At 42.9% G+C, this 22976-nt stretch overlaps 1 protein-coding gene across 1 annotated transcript in view; it reads left to right on the top strand.

Moving 5' to 3' along the window:
• The window catches only part of snx27a (sorting nexin 27a), a 36922-nt gene extending 14205 nt beyond the window's left edge, over window positions 1–22717 (top strand). Inside the window, exons 2-13 of the mRNA XM_062990074.1 lie at window positions 5822–6053; window positions 7263–7455; window positions 8632–8696; window positions 8786–8890; window positions 14069–14147; window positions 16145–16308; window positions 16437–16526; window positions 16649–16798; window positions 17840–17968; window positions 18967–19026; window positions 19138–19186; window positions 22129–22717. Coding sequence (XP_062846144.1) covers window positions 5822–6053; window positions 7263–7455; window positions 8632–8696; window positions 8786–8890; window positions 14069–14147; window positions 16145–16308; window positions 16437–16526; window positions 16649–16798; window positions 17840–17968; window positions 18967–19026; window positions 19138–19186; window positions 22129–22196 — 1384 coding nt within the window. The 3' untranslated portion in view covers window positions 22197–22717. The remainder of the gene's footprint in view (window positions 1–5821; window positions 6054–7262; window positions 7456–8631; window positions 8697–8785; window positions 8891–14068; window positions 14148–16144; window positions 16309–16436; window positions 16527–16648; window positions 16799–17839; window positions 17969–18966; window positions 19027–19137; window positions 19187–22128) is intronic.
• The last annotated feature ends 259 nt before the right edge of the window (window positions 22718–22976 follow it).

The raw sequence follows: 22976 nt of genomic DNA, 5'->3' as shown, positions 1-22976 counted from the left end.
GTTTTAAATTGCATTGTCTGACAAGCTCAGCAGGTATCAAATGTCCACATACTTTTGGCCACGTAGATGTCTTCTCTCTATCAGAAATATGAAGCTATTGTGTACAATGTCCCCAAAGAAATCCAGCTGTAACTAATATTTATCATCGTGTTTTACAGTGGGAAACGATAACATGGGTCGTAACTGTGTTGTTTCCTTTTTGTTTCTGCTGAAGAACTTGATGTAGGCTGCATTGTTTTGGGCTAAACATAAAAATGTCCAAGTGAACATATTGACATGCTGCTTACAGGCACGCACACAGTTTGAGAAAGCAACAACATGCCAGCTGTCTACTTTCCACCATTACTAATTCATGACAGCAGTACAGTGAAGAAGGGAGATGGAAAGTGAGAGGATATTCAGAAAACAGTCTGAACCAGAGCTTAGGGATGCAAACTTCACCAATTTTTGAACTGATAACTGATAAATTAAACGATAGAATAAATACAACCCCAAATCAGAGTTTCTTACATTTACTTTGACTTTTATTCGATTGCAGACAGGATGAACCTGAGATATTTCATGTTTTTGTCTGGTCTACTTCATTTCATTGATTAATAAAGTTTCCACTGTGTGATGGTCCATCTTCGATGCCTCAGAGCCCAGAGAAGTTGACGCCGCTTCTGGACATGGTTAACATAAGGCTTCTTTTTTGCACAGTAAAGTTTTAAGTGGCTTTTGTGCATGTAACTCTGTATTGTAGTGCTTGATAAAGGTTTGCTAAAGTAATCCCTCACCCATGTGGTTATATCAGCTATTGTTGAGTGGTGGTTCTTGATGCAGTACCGTCTGAGGGATCGAAGATCACAGGCGTTCAGCTTAAGCTTGCAGCCTTGGCCTTTACGCATTAAAATCCCTACTGACTCCTTGAGTGGTTTAATAATACTGAGAACAGTCCACCAACCAAAAATGTCCAGCCAACAGCACCCCATGGGCAGCGTCCTGTGACCACTGATGAAGGTCTAGAAGATGACCAACTCAAACAGCAGCAATAGATGAGTGATCGTCTCTGACTTTACATCTACAAGGTGGACCATCTAGGTAGGAGTGTCTAATAGAGCGGACAGTGAGTGGACACGGTGTTTAAAAACTCCAGCAGCGCTGCTGTATCTGATCCACTCATACCAGTACAACACACACTAACACACCAGCACCATGTCAGTGTCACTGCAGTGCTGAGAATGATCCACCATCTAAATAATACCTGTTCTGTGGGGGTCCTGACTATTGAAGAACAGGGTGAAAGCAGGCTAAAAAGGTAGGTAGAGAAACAGATGGACTACAGTCAGTAATTGTAGAACTACAAAGTGCTTCTATATGGTAAGTGGAGCTGATAAAATGGACAGTGAGTGTAGAAACAAGGAGGTGGTTTTAATGTTATGACTGATTAGTGTACAGTTAGATCAGCCACAGACATAAACAGTCAGTCACATCGTAATTGTGAAATTATACAGTGGGTACTGTATATCCGATCACTTGATATATAAAGATCATGTTAAGTTAACAGCTCAGTGGATTGATCCAGACTTTGCGCTACAAAACACGAACCATCACATCACCATTCATCAACCATCATACAGAAACCATCATGAAAGCTCTTCACGACCTAAAATAACATCATTAACGTTGTGCATCATACATACGATGTAATTTTGCTGACTGAAATATTTACTTTAAAAAGATAATTCAACCCGGTCACATCTGAGCCGATTCTATCAGCACGTTATATAAACTCCTGGTTCACTTTGGTAAATCGTAAGTGGTTCTTGCTTTTGATGTAGATGAGAACAGAAAACGTTACAGAGCCAATCAGAGGCAAAAGTTTATTCATTACCAAATTCATTAGTTCAGGATCATCTGCTGAACTTTTAGGGTAATCAGAACTTTTAGCTCCACAGACGGAACGAGTCTGACTCGGTGACCGCTCTGTGGTAATAGCGGTTTAATAAAGCTTTTTAATGTAAGAAAGTCACACAAAATGTTCTGTAGTAGCTGGTGTTTATTTAAAACCACAGCATTTATTAATAACAGTAAAAACGGAGAGAGAAACTTACGCGTCACATTCGACTCCTGAATCAGAATCATTTAAAGCGACACTGTGAACAAAGCGTTTTTTTAAAGAAACACACACACGCTGTTGCTTTCGGTTTATCTTCACTGTGAGGCTCTTTTTAAGGTTTTTTCAGACTAAACTGGATAACATTAAACCTGTGTGTGTGTGTGTGTGTGTGTGGTCAGTTAGACTCATAAGATATGTCTCCTATGGGTGAAAAAAATAATTGTTTGGTTACTTTATTATTTACTGCTGATTTTGTGCTAAAAATTGCATGTCAACCCCCCCCCCCCCCCCCCGATCGAAATCGACTATCGGCCGATTGCCCTGAAAGGAGATCGGAGATCGCAATCGATGCCAAAAAACCCGATAGGTCCATCTCTACTTTTGAGCTAGTACAGCCATGAGTCTTCTTGGGAATGATGCAACAAGTTTTTCACACCTGGATTTGGGGATCCTCTGCCATTCTTCCTTGCAGATCCTCTCCAGTTCCCTCAGGTTGGATGGTGAACGTTGGTGGACAGCCATTTTCAAGTCTCTCCAGAGATGCTCAATTGGGTTTAGGTCAGGGCTCTGGCTGGGCCAGTCAAGAATGGTCACAGAGTTGTTCTGAAGCCACTGCTTTGTTATTTTAACTGTGTGCTTAGGGTCATTGTCTTGTTGGAAGGTGAACCTTCGGCCCAGTCTGAGGTCCAGAGCACTCTGGAAGAGGTTGTCCTCCAGGATATCTCTGTACTTGGCCGCATTCATCTTTCCTTCAATTGCAACCAGTCGTCCTGTCCCTGCAGCTGAAAAACACCCCCATAGCATGATGCTGCCACCACCATGTTTCACTGTTGGGATTGTATTTGGCAGGTGATGAGCAGTGCCTGGTTTTCTCCACACATACCGCTTAGAATTAACACCAGAAAGTTCAATCTTCGGCACACTCTGCCATAAAGCCCCGACTGGTGGAGGGCTGCAGTGATAGTCGACTTTGTGGAACTTTCTCCCATCTCCCTACTGCATCTCTGGAGCTCAGCCACAGTGATCTTGGGGTTCTTCTTTACCTCTCTCACCAAGGCTCTTCTCCCACGATTGCTTAGTTTGGCTGGACGGCCAGGTCGAGGAAGAGTTGTGGTCGTCCCAAACTTCTTCCATTTAAGGATTATGGAGGCCACTGTGCTCTTAGGAACCTTGAGTGCTGCAGAAATTCTTTTGTAACCTTGGCCAGATCTGTGCCTTGCCACAATTCTGTCTCTGAGCTCCTTGGGCAGTTCCTTAGACCTCATGATTCTCATGTGCTCTGACATGCACTGTGAGCTGTGTGGTCTTATATAGACAGGTGTGTGCCTTTCCTAATCAAGTCCAATCAGTTTAATTAAACACAGCTGGACTCCAATGAAGGAGTAGAACCATCTCAAGGAGGATCAGAAGGAAATAGACAGCATGTGAGTTAAATATGAGTGTCACAGCAAAGGGTCTGAATACTTATGACCATGTGGTATTTCAGTTTTTCTTGTTTAATAAATTAGCAAAAATATCTACATTTCTGTTTTTTTTCTGTCAAGATGGGGTGCAGAGTGATCCTTTTTAATCTCTACAGTGTTTCCATTCATTTAAGCATTCTTATAATTTCCCTCAGCACTACTTGTTAGGGTGCATTTTTACTTCTATATTGTTTCATTAAGCTTCTTAATTGCAGGAGATCTTGGAATATCGTATTCCTTTTACTTCTATATTGTTTCATTAAGCTTCCTAATCGCAGAGATCTTGGAATACCGTATTCCTTAGCGAGTTCAGTTAAAGCACATGAGATGTGGCAAAACTTTTACTTCTATATTGTTTCATTAAGCTTCTTAATGGTGGAGATCTTGGAATATCGTATTCCTTTTACTTCTATATTGTTTCATTAAGCTTCCTAATCGCAGAGATCTTGGAATACCGTATTCCTTAGTGAGTTCAGTTAAAGCACATGAGATGTGGCAAAACTTTTACTTCTATATTGTTTCATTAAGCTTCTTAATCGTGGAGGTCTTGGAATACCGTATTCCTTAGCGAGTTCAGTTAGGGTGCATTTTTACTTCTATATTGTTTCATTAAGCTTCTTAATCGCAGAGATCTTGGAATACCGTATTCCTTAGCGAGTTCAGTTAGGGTGCATTTTTACTTCTATATTGTTTCATTAAGCTTCTTAATCGCAGAGATCTTGGAATACCGTATTCCTTAGCGAGTTCAGTTAGGGTGCATTTTTACTTCTATATTGTTTCATTAAGCTTCTTAATCGCAGAGATCTTGGAATACCGTATTCCTTAGCGAGTTCAGTTAGGGTGCATTTTTACTTCTATATTGTTTCATTAAGCTTCTTAATTGCAGAGATCTTGGAATACCGTATTCCTTAGTGAGTTCAGTTAAAATACATGAGATGTGGCAAAACTTTTACTTCTATATTGTTTCATTAAGCTTCTTATTGGTGGAGATCTTGGAATATCGTATTCCTTTTACTTCTATATTGTTTCATTAAGCTTCCTAATCGTGGAGATCTTGGAATACCGTATTCCTTAGTGAGTTCAGTTAAAGCACATGAGATGTGGCAAAACTTTTACTTCTATATTGTTTCATTAAGCTTCTTAATCGTGGAGATCTTGGAATACCGTATTCCTTAGCGAGTTCAGTTAGGGTGCATTTTTACTTCTATATTGTTTCATTAAGCTTCTTAATCGCAGAGATCTTGGAATACCGTATTCCTTAGCGAGTTCAGTTAGGGTGCATTTTTACTTTTATATTGTTTCATTAAGCTTCTTAATCGCAGAGATCTTGGAATACCGTATTCCTTAGCGAGTTCAGTTAGGGTGCATTTTTACTTCTATATTGTTTCATTAAGCTTCTTAATTGCAGAGATCTTGGAATACCGTATTCCTTAGTGAGTTCAGTTAAAGCACATGAGATGTGGCAAAACTTTTACTTCTATATTGTTTCATTAAGCTTCCTAATCGTGGAGATCTTGGAATATCGTATTCCTTAGCGAGTTCAGTTAGGGCACATTTACATTTACATTTTCAGCATTTAGCAGACGCTTTTATCCAAAGCGACTTACACAATGAGCTGAACACGATGAGCAATTGAGGGTTAAGGGCCTTGCTCAGGGACCCAACAGTGGCAACTTGGTGGTGGCGGGGCTTGAACCGGCAACCTTCTGTTTACTAGTCCAGTACCTTAACCACTGAGCTACCACTGGCACATGAGACGCGGTAGAACTTTTACTTCTATATTGTTTCATTAAGCTTCTTAATTGTGCTTACCACTTTGTTTACATGGCTTACAATTTGAAGTAAGTTTGGAGTGAATGTGTAGGTTAGAATCTGGGCTCATTCTGTCAATACTGTACGTTAGACTTAATGAGACGTGGCTACATCTGACTATTTTATTTCTGCTGTAAGGTTAAGCACTTTGCTTTGTGTACTGAATACCATAAACACATGCTGCAGTTTGTTTAATATGGAGCACTTGAGAATTTGAAAATATGGACATAAATCCTGTGTACATTCAGTTTTGTGCCTTATTATTATGCCGTACAGTTTGTTATTAAAATAAAAGAAGCTTAAGAAAATGTAATCGTTTAGATTAATCAACTAATCGATAAAATAGTCTATAGATTAATCGATAGAAAAATAGTCGATAGTGGCAACCCTACATATTTTAATCACTTTTTCCCTCTCTCTCTCTCTCCTGGTCTCTTTCTCTTTGTAGGAATGGCGTGAACGTAGAGGGGGCTACCCATAAGCAGGTGGTGGATCTGATCCGAACGAGCGAGAAGGAGCTGGTCCTGGCCGTCCTGTCGGTGCCCCCGCAGGAAGCCGACGGCCTCGACTCCGGAGAGGATGGCTCAGCTCCACCTAATTATGACTACAGTGAAAAGCAGGCTGTGCCCATCTCTGTCCCTACGTACAAGCACGTGGAGCAGCATGGTGAAAGATTTGTGGTAAGATCCATAGGAAATGTACACTCATTGAGCACTTTATTAGGAATACCTATCTATCCCTCATTGATCGTTGTTTTAAGCCACATGACCGTACAGATGAACTTCATGGCTATACAGCAGCCGCTGCTCTGTATGCTTTGTTAACCCTTGTAGCCCGTTTATAGGATCCCTGACTGACCAGATGTTTAGGTGCTGGACCATTATTAGCACTGCAAAAATACCAACGAGTGTATCAGGTGCAGCAATGTTGTTGGGAGTACTAAATACTAATCAAACTTACTGCCCATTTTATTAGGAACACATACCCCGTTAGCACTTGTTCTTTGTGTACAGTTTGAGACTAGAACTATCTGCTTTGTTCAGGCACAATGTGTTATTCTTCTTCTAGATGGACACTCACTGTCCATTTTATCAGCTCCACTTATCATATAGAAGCTCTTTGTAGTTCTACAATTACTGAATGTAGTCCATCTGTTTCTTTGCATGCTTTGTTAGCCCCCTTTCATGCTGTACTTCAATGGTCAGGACCCCCACAGGACCACTACAGAGCAGGTATTATTTGGGTGGTGGATCACTCTCAGCACTGCAGTGACACTGACATGGTGGTGGTGTGTTAGTGTGTGTTGTGCTGGTATGAGTGGATCAGACACAGCAGCGCTGCTGGAGTTTTTAAACACCGTGTCTACTCACCGTCCACTCTATTAGACACCCCTACCTATTTGGTCCACCTTGTAGATGTAAAGTCAGAGACGATCGCTCATCTATTGCTGCTGGTTGAGTTGGTCATCTTCTAGACCTTCATCAGTGGTCACAGGACACTGCCCATGGGGCGCTGTTGGCTGGATGTTTTTGGTTGGTGGACTATTCTCAGTCCAGCAGGGACAGTAAGGTGTTTAAATACTCCATGTTGGGATCAGATCCACCACCTGCTTATGGGTAGCCCCCTGTACGTTCACGCCATTCCTACAAAGAGAAAGAGACCGGGAGAGAGGGGGGGGGGAGTTATTAAAATGTGTTAGCCTGGAAAGGGTTCTGAACATGTCAGAACTCCTTATAGTATACACATTGCTTACGTTAATAAAATGCCCATGGTGCTACAAAAGATCAAGAGTACGGCATGGTTAATTGGTCCAGTTTACCAAACCTGCCTTCCTAATATTACATTCTATTTTTCCATTCAGATTCTTTTCCTCTTTGTCTTTCACTCAGGTGTATAACGTCTACATGTCTGGCAGACAGCTCTGCTCAAAGCGCTACAGGGAATTTGCTATCCTACAGCAGAACCTAAAAAGAGAGTTTGCCACCCACTCATTCCCTAAGCTACCAGGAAAATGGCCCTTCTCCTTGTCCGAGCAGCAGCTGGATGCCCGCAGGAGAGGACTGGAGGAATACCTGGAGAGAGGTGAGACCGAGACAGGCAGTTGTTTGAAAGCAAAAGCATTATACACTATATTTGCAAAGGTATTCGCTCATCTGCCTTCACACGCATAAGAACTTGAGTGACGTCCCATTCTTAATCCATAGGGTTTAATATGATGTTGACCCACCCTTTGTAGCTTTAACAGCTTCAACTCTTCTGAGAAGTCTTTCCACAAGGTTTAGGAGTGTGTTCATGGGAATTTTTGACCATTCTTCCAGAAGCGCATTTGTGAGGTCAGACGCTGATGTTGGACGAGAAGGCCTGGCTCACAGTCTCCGCTCTAATTCATCCCAAAGGTGTTCTATCGGGTTGAGGTCCCACAAAGCTGGAAGCATGAAATTGTCCAAAATCACTGGAACTAAGGGGCCGAGCCCAACTCCTGAAAAACAACCCCACACTATAATCCCCCCTCCACCAAACTTTACACTCGGCACAATGCAGTCAGACAAGTACCGTTCTCCTGGCGACCGCCAAACCCAGACTCGTCCATCGTATTGCCAGACGGAGAAGCGCGATTCGTCACTCCAGAGAACACGTCTGCACTGCTCTAGAGTCCAGTAGCGGCGTGCTTTACACCACTGCATCCGACGCTTTGCATTACGCTTGGTGATGTAAGGCTCGGATGCAGCTGCTCGCCCATGGAAACCCATTCCATGAAGCTCTCTACACACTGTTCTCGAGCTGATCTGAAGTCCACATGAAGTTTGGAGGTCTGTAGCGATCGACTCTGCAGAAAGTTGGCGACCTCTGCGCACTATGCGCCTCCGCTCTGTCATTTTACTTGGCTACCACTTTGTGGCTGAGTTGCTGTCGTTCCCAATCGCTTCCACTTTGTTATAATAGCACTGACAGTCGACTGTGGAATATTTAGTAGCGAGGAAATTTCATGGCTGGACTTGTTGCACAGGTGGCATCCTATCACGGTACCACGCTGGAATTCACTGAGCTCCTGAGAGCGACCCATTCTTTCACTAATGTTTATAGAAGCAGTCTGCATGCCTAGGTGCTTGGTTTTATACACCTGTAGCCATGGAAGTGATTGGAACTTTTGAATTCAATGATTTAGATGGCTGAGTGAACACTTTTGTCAATACATTATATGTTAAACATATTTCCAATGTCTGTATTAAATTTCATCTCTGGTTGACATATTTCTAGTGTGCTCAGTGAGGGTCATCGGGGAAAGTGACATCATGCAAGAGTTTCTGTCCGAGTCAGATGAGGTCAGTGTTTATGCTTTGAATTCTGTAACCGAGTTAGTTTTCTTGTACACATGTGCTCACTTATGTATCATTCTTTCTATATATTTCAGAACTATAATGGTGTAACAGATGTGGAATTACGAATAGCAATGCCAGACAAGACAACCATTTCAGTCAGGGTGCGCAAGAACAGCACCACCGACCAAGTGTACCAGGTAATTCTTTCAGTGAGAACACAACTACCTCAGAATAGACACACATAAAGATCAATAATACATTTACATTTTTGGCATTAAGCAGACAACTATGTTCAAAGTGACGTACGTTACAGTATACAGTCTTTAAGTAGACTTAAAAACTAGACTTCTGTTATAATATGTAGTTAAAGTAATCACTGGTAAATGTATTTTTACACCAATGAAGTGCAAAGATATTAATAAAAAGATTTACAGGCTGTAGCGACACAAGCTTCTGCAATGTCACAACATTTATTTCTGTCCAGAGTTGCATTAATTTTTTCCCAAGATCTTGTATTGATGATGGGAGATTTGAACCACTGCTTAAAGTCTTCTCCAGCACATCCCAAAGATTCTCAATGGGGCTCAGGTCTGGACTCTCTGGTGCCCAATCCATGTGTGAAAATGATGTCTCATGCTTTCTGAACCGCTCTTTCACAATTTGATCCCCATGCATCCTGGCATTGTCATCTTGGAGTATGCCCGTGCCATCAGGGAAGAAAAAATCCATTGATGGAATAACCTGGTGGTTCAGTATATTCAGGTAGTCAGCTGACCTCATTCTTTGGGCACATAACGTTGCTGACCTGACCAACTGCAGCAACCCCAGAACTAGGGCTGGATGATATGACTAAAATGTATATCACGATATAACTCCTAGTTTCGGTCGATACGATATAATTCCGATATCGATATGAATAACACAAATGTCAGAAAAACTGCCAAGAACACCAAAATTGGATGGCTGTACCTGCAAACCTCTTTTCTGGTTTCTGGCAAGAAATACAAGCTGAATACACGACTGAATTAGTCCTTCCTCTCTTATCAGCTATTTCATCTGCTTCTTTTTCATCCGTGGACAGTGGCGGAGCCAGACAATTTTCATAGTGGTGGCCAGACTGAGACCATTGCTCACACATGGGTGGCACAGAAACTGTCTGATACCTTATTTTTTGTATGTGGCAAGTTGCTGTGGATCTAGTAGTGTTTTGGTCACTCACTCGTTTACCTATACAGTGAGTGCCATGTAGAATTACATCAAGCCTAGCATAATAAGCTTTTAATTTATCTGACAAGTGAAAAACTAAAATATAGCCTATAACCTTAACATTATGAGGAAGAATTTCAAAGATATTCCTTTGCAATACTTGATCATTTGACTACAAACTTGTGTGTACTGATGAGACTCATTTGAACCCCAGAACATGCTAGCATGAATGCATGGAAAACAAATTTTAATTTTCTTTCAAGAATATGACACACTCTGACCAACACTTAAGCCAAATCAGCATTGAAAATTGACTTTACTTTTAATAGCCTTCTACAATGCTGGGGCTTCTTAAAACTGAAAATTTTCTTTTAAATAGAAGTGTTATTTAACTGCTATTAAATTGTTTAAAAAACAAAAAAAACCGCCCAATTTAGAGGAAAACCGCCCAATCTGGCAACACTGGAACGCGCGTTGGTGCCTTTACTCGTAGTGCCTCAACTACAGTAGTATTAGTACTCAGTAGTATTAGTACTCCGTAGTATTAGTACTCCGTAGTAGTACTTCTTCTGTAATTATGTTGGTGGTTGACATTTATGTTGAGTGTATTACTGCACTGTTTTGGTGGAGAACTAGGTGCGCTGTTGAATTGCGTCCCTGTGGGAACACCTGCGTGCAAAAATGCTTCCGCAAAAAAAGCGGTGGTGGGGGGAGCCGGCCGAAGACTCATTTATGGTGACCTTGACCACCACTGCCCCCCCCCGGCTCCGCCCCTGACTGTGGATGCTCGTTCACTCACAGCTGTTGAACTCATTTTGCCGCTAATCCACCATGTTGTAAGTAGCGGAGTGTATTCAGAGCGGTAACGCTGAGCACTGGCTTCGTGCCTGTGGCGTACGTCATCACGCACTGACGTAATGTATATCGATCGAATTTGTTTAAAAATCATATCACCGTTATTGAAAAATTTTCTATCGCGACATATATCGATATCGAATTATTGTCCAGCACTGCTCAGATCATAGCACTGCCCCCACAGGCTTGTACGGTAGGCACTAGGCATGATGGGTGCATCACTTCAGCCGCCTCTCTTCTTACCCTGCTGCGCCCATCACTCTGGAACAGGGTAAATCTGGACTCATCAGACCACATGACCTTCTTCCATTTCTCCAGAGTCCAATCTTTATGCTCCCTAGCAAATTGAAGCCGTTTTTGCCGGTTAGCCTGACTGACAAGTGGTTTTCTTAAGGCTACACAGCTGTTTAGTCCCAATCCCTTGAGTTCCCTTCGCATTGTGCGTGTGGAAATGCTCTTACTGTCACTATTAAACATCCCTGACTTCTACTGTAGTTTTTCTACCATTTGATTTCACCAAACGTTTAAGTGATCGCCGATCACGATCATTCAAGATTTTTTTCCGACCACATTCCTTCCTCGAAGATGATGTTTCCCCCCCACTGTCCTTCCACTTTTTAATCATGCGCTGGACAGTTCTTAACCTGATTTTAGCAGTTTCAGCTTCTCCTTAGATGTTTTCTCTGCTTGATGCATGCCAATAATTTGACCCTTCTGAAACAGATTAACATCTTTTCCACGACCACAGGATGTGTCTTTCCACATGGTTTTTTAACAAATGAGAAGCTGCTCACTGCATCAATTAGGGTTAAATAACTTGTTGCCAGCTGAAACATAATCACCCATGCAGTAATTATCCAATGGGAGGCTCTTACCTATTTGCTTAGTTAAATCCAGGTGGTGAGCTTTTTTTTGGCCAGGCAGTGTATTATATTAACATGGGGCGATGAAGACAGAGAATCAACTTTATAGCGACTCCTACTAACATAAGCACCTTAGCTACATTTGTCAATAACGCTTATATATAACGCTAGGGTGAAAAAGCAAATGTAAACAAAACTTACCGTCGCGTTTTGCTGACGTCTTGAAAAAACGCTTTGGGATGCCTGCGCTTCATGTGCTCGTGCATAGCGGTCGTACAGCTGTCATAAACCATCTTTACTTTGTGAAGTTTACAGAGTACCATTTTGTTGGGTCTCTGTCAAAAACACTTCCACACTTTAGATGCTCGTGTTTGCAAGTTTTTTATCGTGTTTTTTGCAAATCGACGTAATCGATTACGTTGACGCCTCGCCCCACCCCTACAAGAATTTAACCTACCTCACAGCCATAAAAATGGAAATATAAAATGGACCCAAAATATACAGACAAGATACAATAAACAGACATTTACATTTGTAGCATTTAACAGACGCTTTTATCCACAGTGACTTACACTTATCAAGTAATAAAGGGTAAAGGGCCTTGCTCAGGGGCCCAACAGGGGCAACTTCAGACATCCCAAGTCTCCCGGAAGTTCCTGGAGTCTCCCGCATATACATAGCGGCTCCCTGATGCCCTCAAGTCAGATAAAATCTCCCGGAATCTAGAACGAGCGGCCAAGAGCGACACAAATGCGCACGCAGACGACACAGACTTTATTCTCCGATCGCGTATTAAATCCGTTATCTGATATACAATCTAGCGCACTGTGTAGGGAACATAAATCTATGATCGAATACACAATCTAGTGCACTATGTAGGGAACACATAATTAATTATGTAATACACTATCTAGTGCACTATGTAAGGAACACAAATCGGCATCTAGTTATACTTTCTAGTGCACTATGTAGTGAACATGAATGCGTTATCTAATTCACTATCTAGTGCACTATGTAGGGACCATAAATCCGTGATCTGATATACAATCTAGTGCACTGTGTAGGGAACATAAACCAATGGTCTAATTCACTATCTAGTGCACTATGTAGGGAACATAAATTCATATCTAAAATACTATCTAGGGGTACCTCCCTGAAATGAGTTTTTGCAACTTGGGATGTCTGCAACTTGACCCGTGACCCTGACTGGATAAGCGGTTAAGAAAGTGAGACTGAGTGAGTGAGTGTGTTTTCCTCACGGTTTCACTTTTAAACTTGTGTTATAGCTCGGGGTGCTGAGAAATTGTGAGAATCAGCTTTTCGAGAGAGTCTAAAATGCTTGTCGTTAAAAAAAATAAGCTCGACAGGGTTTAATGTACTAAAAGAACGACACAGGAACGCTAAACTTCTCTTAATTATTTCTGGTTACAGGGACGTAACTACCTGGGGGGAGGGGGGGGCAGGTGCACTGGGGCCCATGGCGGGTGGCGCCCTCCACAACATGAACTTGTTCACGTTAAGCGTTGTTCGCCTGAGTCACTTTTACGACTTCATATTAAACAGTTTGTCTTATTGGAGGCGCTTTGAAAAGGTCATCGGCAAACTGGGTCAAAATTTATTCAGGTGAACTTTGAGCGCCACATCAAGCGCGAAAATTGGGAGTCCAACGCAGCCACACTTCATAGGAAACAATGTCATAGCCAGTGCAAAAGCGGAATGCACACAAGGTGAATCGGCTACAACAGCATAACACCACATGGATCTTAATAGATGAAGGACATTCTGTCAGATCTTTAAATGTTCATTTCTTAAAGCAGGTGGTCAGATCGTGTGCACAGGTTAGCCGTAGATTCCTATTCTTGGCCAACTCAAGTGGACCCTGATTTGTTCCTCTATTGTCGTAGCCCATCCAGCTCAAGTTTCGATATGGTCATTCTGAATTGCTCGTCTGACTCGCTGGGTAGCACCGTCACCTCACAGCAAGAATGTCCTGGGATCGATTCCCGTGTTGAGCGGTCCGGGTCCTTTCTGTATGGAGTTTGCATGTTCTCCCCGTGTCTGTGCGGCTTTCCTCTGAGAGCTCCGGTTTCCTCCCACAGTCCAAAGACATGCAAGTGAGGTGAATTGGAGATACAAGATTGTCCATGACTGTGTTTGACTTGAACTGATGAATTTTGTGTAATGAGTGTTCTGTCATGAATGTAAAAAGTGTTTGAGGTACTATAACCTTCATGTGACTTTGAACCAGTCGATGGAAATGCTGCCCTGACTTTAGCAGCATTCTTTGTAAACTGTGTAATCCATGAAGATCCATGAAGATCAGCACTTTCTGTCTAACTAGCACCAACAGATCACTTTAATTTTCCACACTGATGTTTGATGTGCACAGTAACTGTAGCTTGTGATACGTGTTCGTATGGTTTTCTTCACTGAGGCTGTTTTATCTTTCAGGCTCTAGTGATGAAGGTCGGCATGGACAGTGTAATGGCCAGTTACTTTGCCCTCTTTGAGGTGATCAACCACTCTTTCGGTGAGCAGGACAGCCTTCCATTATATATATTATTTCTTAAAATAATAGGCCCACCAAGGAGTTTCTGTACACTCATTATGAGAGTGTCGAAAAATCTAGTGAGATGTACACTGATCAGCCATAACATTAAAACCACCTCCTTGTTTCTACACTCACTGTCCATTTTATCAGCTCCACTTACCATATAGAAGCACTTTGTAGTTCTACAATTACTGACTGTAGTCCATCTGTTTCTTTGCATGCTTTGTTACCCCCTTTCATGCTGTTCTTCAATGGTCAGGACTCTCCCAGGACCACTACAGAGCAGGTATTATTGAGGTGGTGGATCATTCTCAGCGCTGCAGTGACACTCACATGGTGGTGGTGTGTTAGTGTGTGTTGTGCTGGTATAAGTGGATAAGACACTCCTACCTAGTTGGTCCATCTTGTAGATGTAAAGTCAGAGACGATCGCTCATCTATTGCTGCTGTTTGAGTTGGTCATCTTCTAGACCTTCATCAGTGGTCACAGGACGCTGCCCACGGGGCGCTGTTGACTGGATATTTTTGGTTGGTGGACTATTCTCAGTCCAGCAGTGACAGTGAGGTGTTTAAAAACTCCATCAGCGCTGCTGTGTCTGATCCATTCATACCAGCACAACACACACTAACACACCACCACCATGTCAGTGTCACTGCAGTGCTGAGAATGATCCACCACCCAAGTAATACCTGCTCTGTAGTGGTCCTGTGGGGGTCCTGACCTTTGAAGAACAGCATGAAAGGGGGCCAACAAAGCATACAGAGAAACAGATGGACTACAGTCAGTAATTGTAGAACTACAAAGTGCTTCTATATGGTAAGTGGAGCTGATAAAATGGACTGTGAGTGTAGAAGCAAGGGGGTGGTTTTAATGTTATGGCTGATCAGTGTGTGTGTGTGTATATACAGTATATATATAATATTAGGTATTATCTACACCGACTAGGAATAACATTATGACCACTGACAGGTGAAGTGAATAACACTGATTATCTCTTCATCACGGCACCTGTTAGTGGGTGGGATATATTAGGCAGCAAGTGAACATTTTATCCTTAAAGTTGATGTGTTAAAAGCAGGAAAAATGGGCGAGTGTAAGGATTTGAGCGAGTTTGACTAGGGCCAAATTGTGATGGCTAGGTCAGAGCATCTCCAAAACTGCAGCTCTTGTGACAGGGTCATGGGCGGCCAAGGCTCATTGATGCACGTGGGGAGCGAAGGCTGGCCCATGTGGTCCGATCCAACAGATGAGCTACTGTAGCTTAAATTGCTGTAGAAGTTAACGCTGGTTCTGATAGAAAGGTATACACAGAATACACAGTGCATCACAGTTTGTTGTGTATGGGGCTGCTGTGGATGTTACTTTGACACGTCTACCTAAGCATCGTTGCAGACCATGTAAACGGTATTCCCTGATGGCTGTGGCCTCTTTCAGCAGGATAATGCGCCCTGCCACAAAGCAAAAATGCTTCAGGAGGAGCACAACAACGACTAGGGTTTAGTTGAGTCCGTGCCTCGATGGGTCAGGGCTGTTTTGGCAGCAAAAGGGGGACCAACACAATATTAGGAAGGTGGTCATGTTGTTATATCTGATCAGTGTATCCATATATATATATTATCACTCCTATTGTTTACCTGTATTGTTTTGGGCGGCACGGTGGCTAAGTGGCCTCACAGCAAGAACGTCCTGGGTTCGCCCCAGGTGGGGCGGTCCAGGTCCTTTCTGTGTGGAGTTTGCATGTTCTCCCCGTGTCTGCGTGGGTTTCCTCCGGGTGCTCCGGTTTCCTCCCACAGTCCAAAGACATGCAAGTGAGGTTAATTGGAGACACTAAATTGTCCAGGACTGTGTTTGATATAACCTTGTGAACTGATGAACCTTGTGTAATGAGTAACTACCGTTCCCATCATGAATGTAACCAACAGTGTAAAACTTGAAGTTAAAATCCTAATAAGCAACCTGTATTGTTTTTCTTTTAGTTCGTAAGTTGGCCCCCAATGAATTCCCACACAAGCTATACGTTCAAAATTACACTTCAGCAGTACCGGGGACCTGCCTGACTCTGCGCAAGTGGCTCTTTAGCACAGATGAGCAAGAGCTGCTCCGGGAAAACCCACTGGCTCTGCACTACTGCTTCCACCAGGTCAGCTTTACTTACCTCGTCATAAGTTTGAAATTCAAGCTAAGCAGCACCGCCACACTCCGTAGGAAGCATGTGAATGCACAAATCAATTTCTGACCGATTTATTCTTTTTCTCTCTTTTTTGTCAGGCACAAGATGACATAAAGAAGGGGTTCATCAAAGCAGAGGATAAGTCCTACCAGCTTCAGAAGCTTGCCGAGCAAAGAAAGATGGCCTCAGTAATTTGATTCCTCTTGTATTTTTACTTCTCTATTATAAAAATGCTTCGTAAGCCATGATCTGTCCTTATATGTAGCATTGTTTGTAACACACAGTCATTGTTCCCTTATGTTTCTCTTAGTACTTAAATTTGCTGCGCTCATGTGAGGGGTATAACGAGGTCGCGTTTCCCCATTGCTCATGCGATTCGCGGAGAAAAGGTCACGTGATTGCCGCCATCAGCATTCATCACTTCAAACTGCACGCTTGCACGGAGGACGGCGCGCTAGAGGTGTGTGCACCATCGGTTTAATTACACCCTCGCATACAGTCAAGCCGGAAAGTCTGCACACCCCTTTCACCTTCTCCGCGTTTATTACGTTACAGACTCATTCTATATCTATCTATAGATTGAGTTCATTTTTGTCACAATGTAAAACATCATATGTACACAAGTGTGCACACCCTTTGATATGACACCCAAAAGTGAGCTGAGGTGCATTTTGTTTTCACCGATACTGCTTGAGATGTTTCTGCACTTTAACTGGAGTCCACCTGTGCTAAATTCAATAGATTGGACACGATCGGGGATTGCCTATATAAGACCTGCCTGTATAAGGTCCCACGGTTGACAGCGCATATCAGAGCGAACTCCAAGCCATGGGGTCAAAGGAATGATCTGCAGACCTCAGAAACAGGATTGTGTCAAGCATAGATCTGGAGAAGGGTACAGAACAATTGCTGCAGCTTTACAGCTCCCAAAGAGTACAATGGCCACCATCATTCGTAAATGGATGAAATTTGGAACCACCAAAGATCTTCCTAGACCCGGCCGCCCGGCCAAACTGAGCGATCGGGGAAGACGGGCCTTGGCCAGGGAGGTGAGCAGGAACCCGAGGGTCACCCTGACTCTGAGCTCCAGTGTATTCTTGTGGAGATGGGAGAACCATCCAGGCAGCACTCCACAAATCACGCCTTGACGGAGGCCACGCCTTAGTAAAATGCACGACAGCCCGCTTGGCACCTAGAGGACTCTCGAACCATGAGAAACAAGATTCTCCGGTCTGATGAAACCAAAACTGAATACCAAGCGTCACGTCTGGAGGAAACCAGGCACCGCTCATCACCTGGCTAACGCCATCCCTACAGTGAAGCATGGCGGTGGTAGCATCACGATGTGGGGATGTTTTTCAGCAGCGGGACCGGGGCGACTAGTCCTGATAGAGGGAAAGATGAATGCAGCTAAGTACACCGGCTTGACTGTACACCTCCAATGTGTAATTCCAATGTTTTATCTTTAACTCCTCTATGTGTGCGTCTTTTTATTTTCCAGAATCAGGTTATAGCTTTCGAATGGTCCGAGATGCAGAGGTGGGACACAGACGAGGAGGGAATGGCTTTCTGCTTCGAATACGTACGAGGGGAGAAGAAACCCCGCTGGGTCAAAATCTTCACTCCTTATGTGAGCATACACACACACACACACACATATGTATATACACTGATCAGCCATAACATTAAAACCACCTCCTGGGTTCTACACTTACTGTCCATTTTATCATCTCCACTTACCATATAGAAGCACTTTGTAGTTCTACAATTACTGACTGTAGTCCATCTGTTTCTCTGCATGCTCTCTTAGCCCCCTTGCAAGCTGTCCTTCAATGGTCAGGACCCCCCACAGGACCACCACAGAGCAGCTATTATTTAGCTGGTGGATCATTCTCAGCACTGCAGTGACACTGACATGGTGGTGGTGTGTTAGTGTGTGTTGTGCTGGTTTGAGTGGATCAGTTTTTAAATACTGTGTCCACTCACTGTCCACTCTATTAGACACGCCTACCTAGTTGGTCCACCTTGAAGACGTAAAGTCAGAGACGATCGCTCATCTATTGCTGCGGTTTGAGTCGGTCATCTTCTAGACCGTCATCAGTGGTCACAGGACGCTGCCCACGGGGCGCTGTTGGCTGGATATTTTTCTTTTGGTTGGTGGGCTATTCTCAGTCCAGCAGTGACAGTGAGGTGTCTTATCCACTCATACCAGCACAACACACACTAACACACCACCACCATGTGAGTGTCACTGCAGTGCTGAGAATGATCCACCACCCAAATAATACCTGCTCTGTGGTGGTCCTGGGAGAGTCCTGACCATTGAAGAACAGCATGAAAGGGGGCTAACAAAGCATGCAGAGAAACAGATGGACTACATTCAGTAATTGTAGGACTACATAGTTCTTCTATATAGTATGTGGAGCTGATAAAATGGACAGTGTGTACATACCAAGGTTAGATATACATACGACTGCAGTATGATGTGTAGTTTCTCAGATTATATCTTTCCCAAACTCATGCCCACACCAAAGAACTGCAGCTTAGCAGAAACCACACGCTTATACAGAGAGTCCACCACACACCCTGTGATTCATAAGCCACTAATGATTGGTTTTCCTCTTTTAGTTTAACTACATGCATGAATGCTTTGAGAGGATTTTCTGTGAGCTCAAATGGAGGACAGAGGTGAGCTTGCATGTAACACTACTTTTACTATTACATTTGACCTTTAGTTTTAATGCTTCTTCACTGTCTCATCATTGTTTTAATGCTCCGTTTCTTTTCTAAATGGTAAAGGTGGAAGAGGGCATATCGGACAAGGACAACAAGAACTGCAGTAGCAACGGTAAGTCTTCGCCAGTGCTTTTCTACATACAGAGGAACCTCGATTTAACGGACAAAATCTGGAAAACCGAATGTCTGGTCAGTGTGAGAGGCGTATCTTGAACAGTAGTTCAGTAATTGTCCGCTAGACAGCGCACGTCTCTCTGTTTACATGAGCGATAGGCTTTATTCTCACTTTTCCTCAGTGTTTTATGCTTATTTTTTCTAGTGCGAGTTGTAGTACTTAGTAATGGCTTCAAAAGACATTAGAAGGGGTAAGGGCCATTCCGCCCAATCAGTGCCATTTCCGTCCCTCAGGACGTTATATGTATAAATGTACTGTAGATGAATATGTTCCTTAAAGTGCATTTTTTAATTAAGCAAAGTGTCCCACACATTGATCTAATTGCAAATTTAGGATATAATTTACAACCCCAAATCAGAAAAAGTTGGGACAGTATGAAAAATGCAAATAAAATAAGAACACAGAGTTTCATACATTTACTTTGACTTTTATTTGATTGCAGACAGGATGAATCTGAGATATTTCATGTTTTATCTGCTCAACTGATTTCATTTATGAATAAACATCCATTCTTGCATTTCAGACCTGCAACACATTCCAAAAAAAGTTGGAACAGTAAAGCATTTACCACTTTGTAATCTTGCCATTCCTTTTCACCACACTTAAAAGACGTTTTGGCACCGAGGAGACCAAGCGATTTAGTGTTTCAGCTTTTATTTTGTCTCATTCTTCCTGCAAACACGTCTTAAGATGTACAACAGTACGGGGTCGTCGTTGTGGCATTTTTCCTTTTTAAAATTCTCCACACATTCTCTATTGGGGACAGGTCAGGACTGCAGGCAGGTCAGTCCAGTACCCGTACCCTCTCCTCCCTTTTAGTTCGTTAAATCGAGGTTCCTCTGTACTCTGTACTGTTCCTCTGTACTCTGTACTATGATAATATTTGGTGTGTTCAGCATATAAGATAAGATAAGATAAGATAACGCTTTATTGATCCCGATGGAAATTGCAGTTTAGTGCATGCATTATCATTTCTTGGCTTAGAGGTGTAGACACAAATACTAAACAGAAAACCGAAATATTAATTCTGTCACGGCCCGCGGGCCAAATCCGGCCCGGCACGTCATTTAATGTGGCCTGCGAGAGCTTACACTGTAAATCTTCCACAATGCATGTTCATTTTGTGACCCAAAAAGTGTTTCCACATCAGTGTTTAACTGAGGCGGTTTTCCAACAAGTGATGTTGAGAAATATTTACAAATAATCCGAAAATGTACAAGAAGAGAAAACTGAAGCAGAAGGAAGGTCATTTAATGAAAGATGGGAAAGTGTATACAAGTTTGTTCTTCAAGAAGAAAACACCGGTAGTGTTATGAGGCTGTGTCTGTGGTAAAGGAGTACAATATAAATGTAGATATACAGGGGTTGGACAAAATAACTGAAACACCTGTCATTTTAGTGTGGGAGGTTTCATGGCTAAATTGGACCAGTCTGGTGGCCAATCTTCATTAATTGCACATTGCACCAGTAAGAGCAGAGTGTGAAGGTTCAATTAGCAGGGTAAGAGCACAGTTTTGCTCAAAATATTGCAATGCACACAACATTATGGGTGACATACCAGAGTTCAAAAGAGGATAAATTGTTGGTGCACGTCTTGCTGGCGCATCTGTGACCAAGACAGCAAGTCTTTGTGATGTATCAAGAGCCACGGTATCCAGGGTAATGTCAGCATACCACCAAGAAGGACAAACCACATCCAACAGGATTAACTGTGGACGCAAGAGGAAGCTGTCTGAAAGGGATGTTCGGGTGCTAACCCGGATTGTATCCAAAAAACATAAAACCACGGCTGCCCAAATCACGGCAGAATTAAATGTGCACCTCAACTCTCCTGTTTCCACCAGAACTGTCCGTCGGGAGCTCCACAGGGTCAATATACACGGCCGGGCTGCTATAGCCAAACCTTTGGTCACTCGTGCCGATGCCAAACGTCGGTTTCAATGGTGCAAGGAGCGCAAATCTTGGGCTGTGGACAATGTGAAACATGTATTGTTCTCTGATGAGTCCACCTTTACTGTTTTCCCCACATCCGGGAGAGTTACGGTGTGGAGAAGCCCCAAAGAAGCGTACCACCCAGACTGTTGCATGCCCAGAGTGAAGCATGGGGGTGGATCAGTGATGGTTTGGGCTGCCATATCATGGCATTCCCTTGGCCCAATACTTGTGCTAGATGGGCGCGTCACTGCCAAGGACTACCGAACCATTCTGGAGGACCATGTGCATCCAATGGCGGTGCCGTGTATCAGGATGACAATGCACCAATACACACAGCAAGACTGGTGAAAGATTGGTTTGATGAACATGAAAGTGAAGTTGAACATCTCCCATGGCCTGCACAGTCACCAGATCTAAATATTATTGAGCCACTTTGGAGTGTTTTGGAGAAGCGAGTCAGGAAACGTTTTCCTCCACCAGCATCACGTAGTGACCTGGCCACTATCCTGCAAGAAGAATGGCTTAAAATCCCTCTGACCACTGTGCAGGACTTGTATATGTCATTTCCAAGACGAATTGACGCTGTATTGGCCGCAAAAGGAGGCCCTACACCATACTAATAAATTATTGTGGTCTAAAACCAGGTGTTTCAGTTATTTTGTCCAACCCCTGTACATTATAAATATACAGAATAAATTTGGCATTTTGACACCAAACACAGAATTTAGCCTCCAAGAAAAACAACAAACTGTCCAAGACTTGAAAGGCCGACTGCAATCACAGCAGGATACGTTGCAATCGGCCCTTTGAGAGTCACCATAATGCTGATGTGGCCCTCAGTAAAAAATGAGTTTGACACCCCTGTCCTAAACTGAAATAGAACTGCAAGTGAACTGAAAGTCTGATCAAAAGAATCGTACTTTATTCTGCATTCTCCTTTTCAGATTATCTCTCTCCATTGGAACAACAGAAGGGATGGCGCCACCTAGGGAACGAAATTGAAACCTCCTAAGAAAACCTCCTCTTCGAAGATCGACCTGAACTGACCCGGACCCTCATAGAACTAGTAACCATTAACAGCCATATCACCGGGGTTTACACCCCAGTGATGCCATAACCACATTCTTCAACAAATATGAAAAAAGATACACGACATACAAAGGGCGACGTAGACCAGCAGTGTCTCCAACTGGGGATGCCTATATTTTCAACCATACACCTAATCCTAGCTAAGCTAGAGCCAGTCGTGCTACAGATTGACAAATAAGCAGTTAGTACGTTCTACATTGAGTCTCCAGCACCACTGCTTGTGGAAACTGCCTTATGTTCATTCATTGGCTGCCTGCCACCACAGCGCGAGACGTCACTGGTTAAAGAAGAGGCCAGTTATGATGATAGATGATAGATGATAGAACGGCATTGCAGAATAGCGACCAGCAACCGTTTTTCTTCAGGATATATCGTCACTATTTTATTGTGACTAATTAAAGCCAGCATGGTTGTATTTAGAACTAATTAAAACAAGAGTTTAAAGAGTCGTTTCACACTAATTAACCTTATTTGAATGGTTTCAAACCATAAATAGTATAACAGTGTTACCAGTTCAGAACTGAATGTGAATTATTAGTTGCACTAACCCTGTGGTTTTACGTGAGCAAAGCTTAACATGGCTTAATGCACTGGTATTACTGGTATTTACACACAAGGGACTTGACCCAACATTGGCAATTTGGTGATGGTGGGGCTTGAACCAGCAACCTTATGATTACTAGTCCAGTACCTTACCTGCTGA

Source organism: Trichomycterus rosablanca, chromosome 2 (assembly GCF_030014385.1).
Source record: "Trichomycterus rosablanca isolate fTriRos1 chromosome 2, fTriRos1.hap1, whole genome shotgun sequence".
Taxonomy (NCBI): Eukaryota; Metazoa; Chordata; class Actinopteri; order Siluriformes; family Trichomycteridae; genus Trichomycterus; species Trichomycterus rosablanca.
The sequence above is the reverse complement of the archived record's forward strand: the minus strand, read 5'-3'. Positions and strand labels throughout refer to the sequence as shown.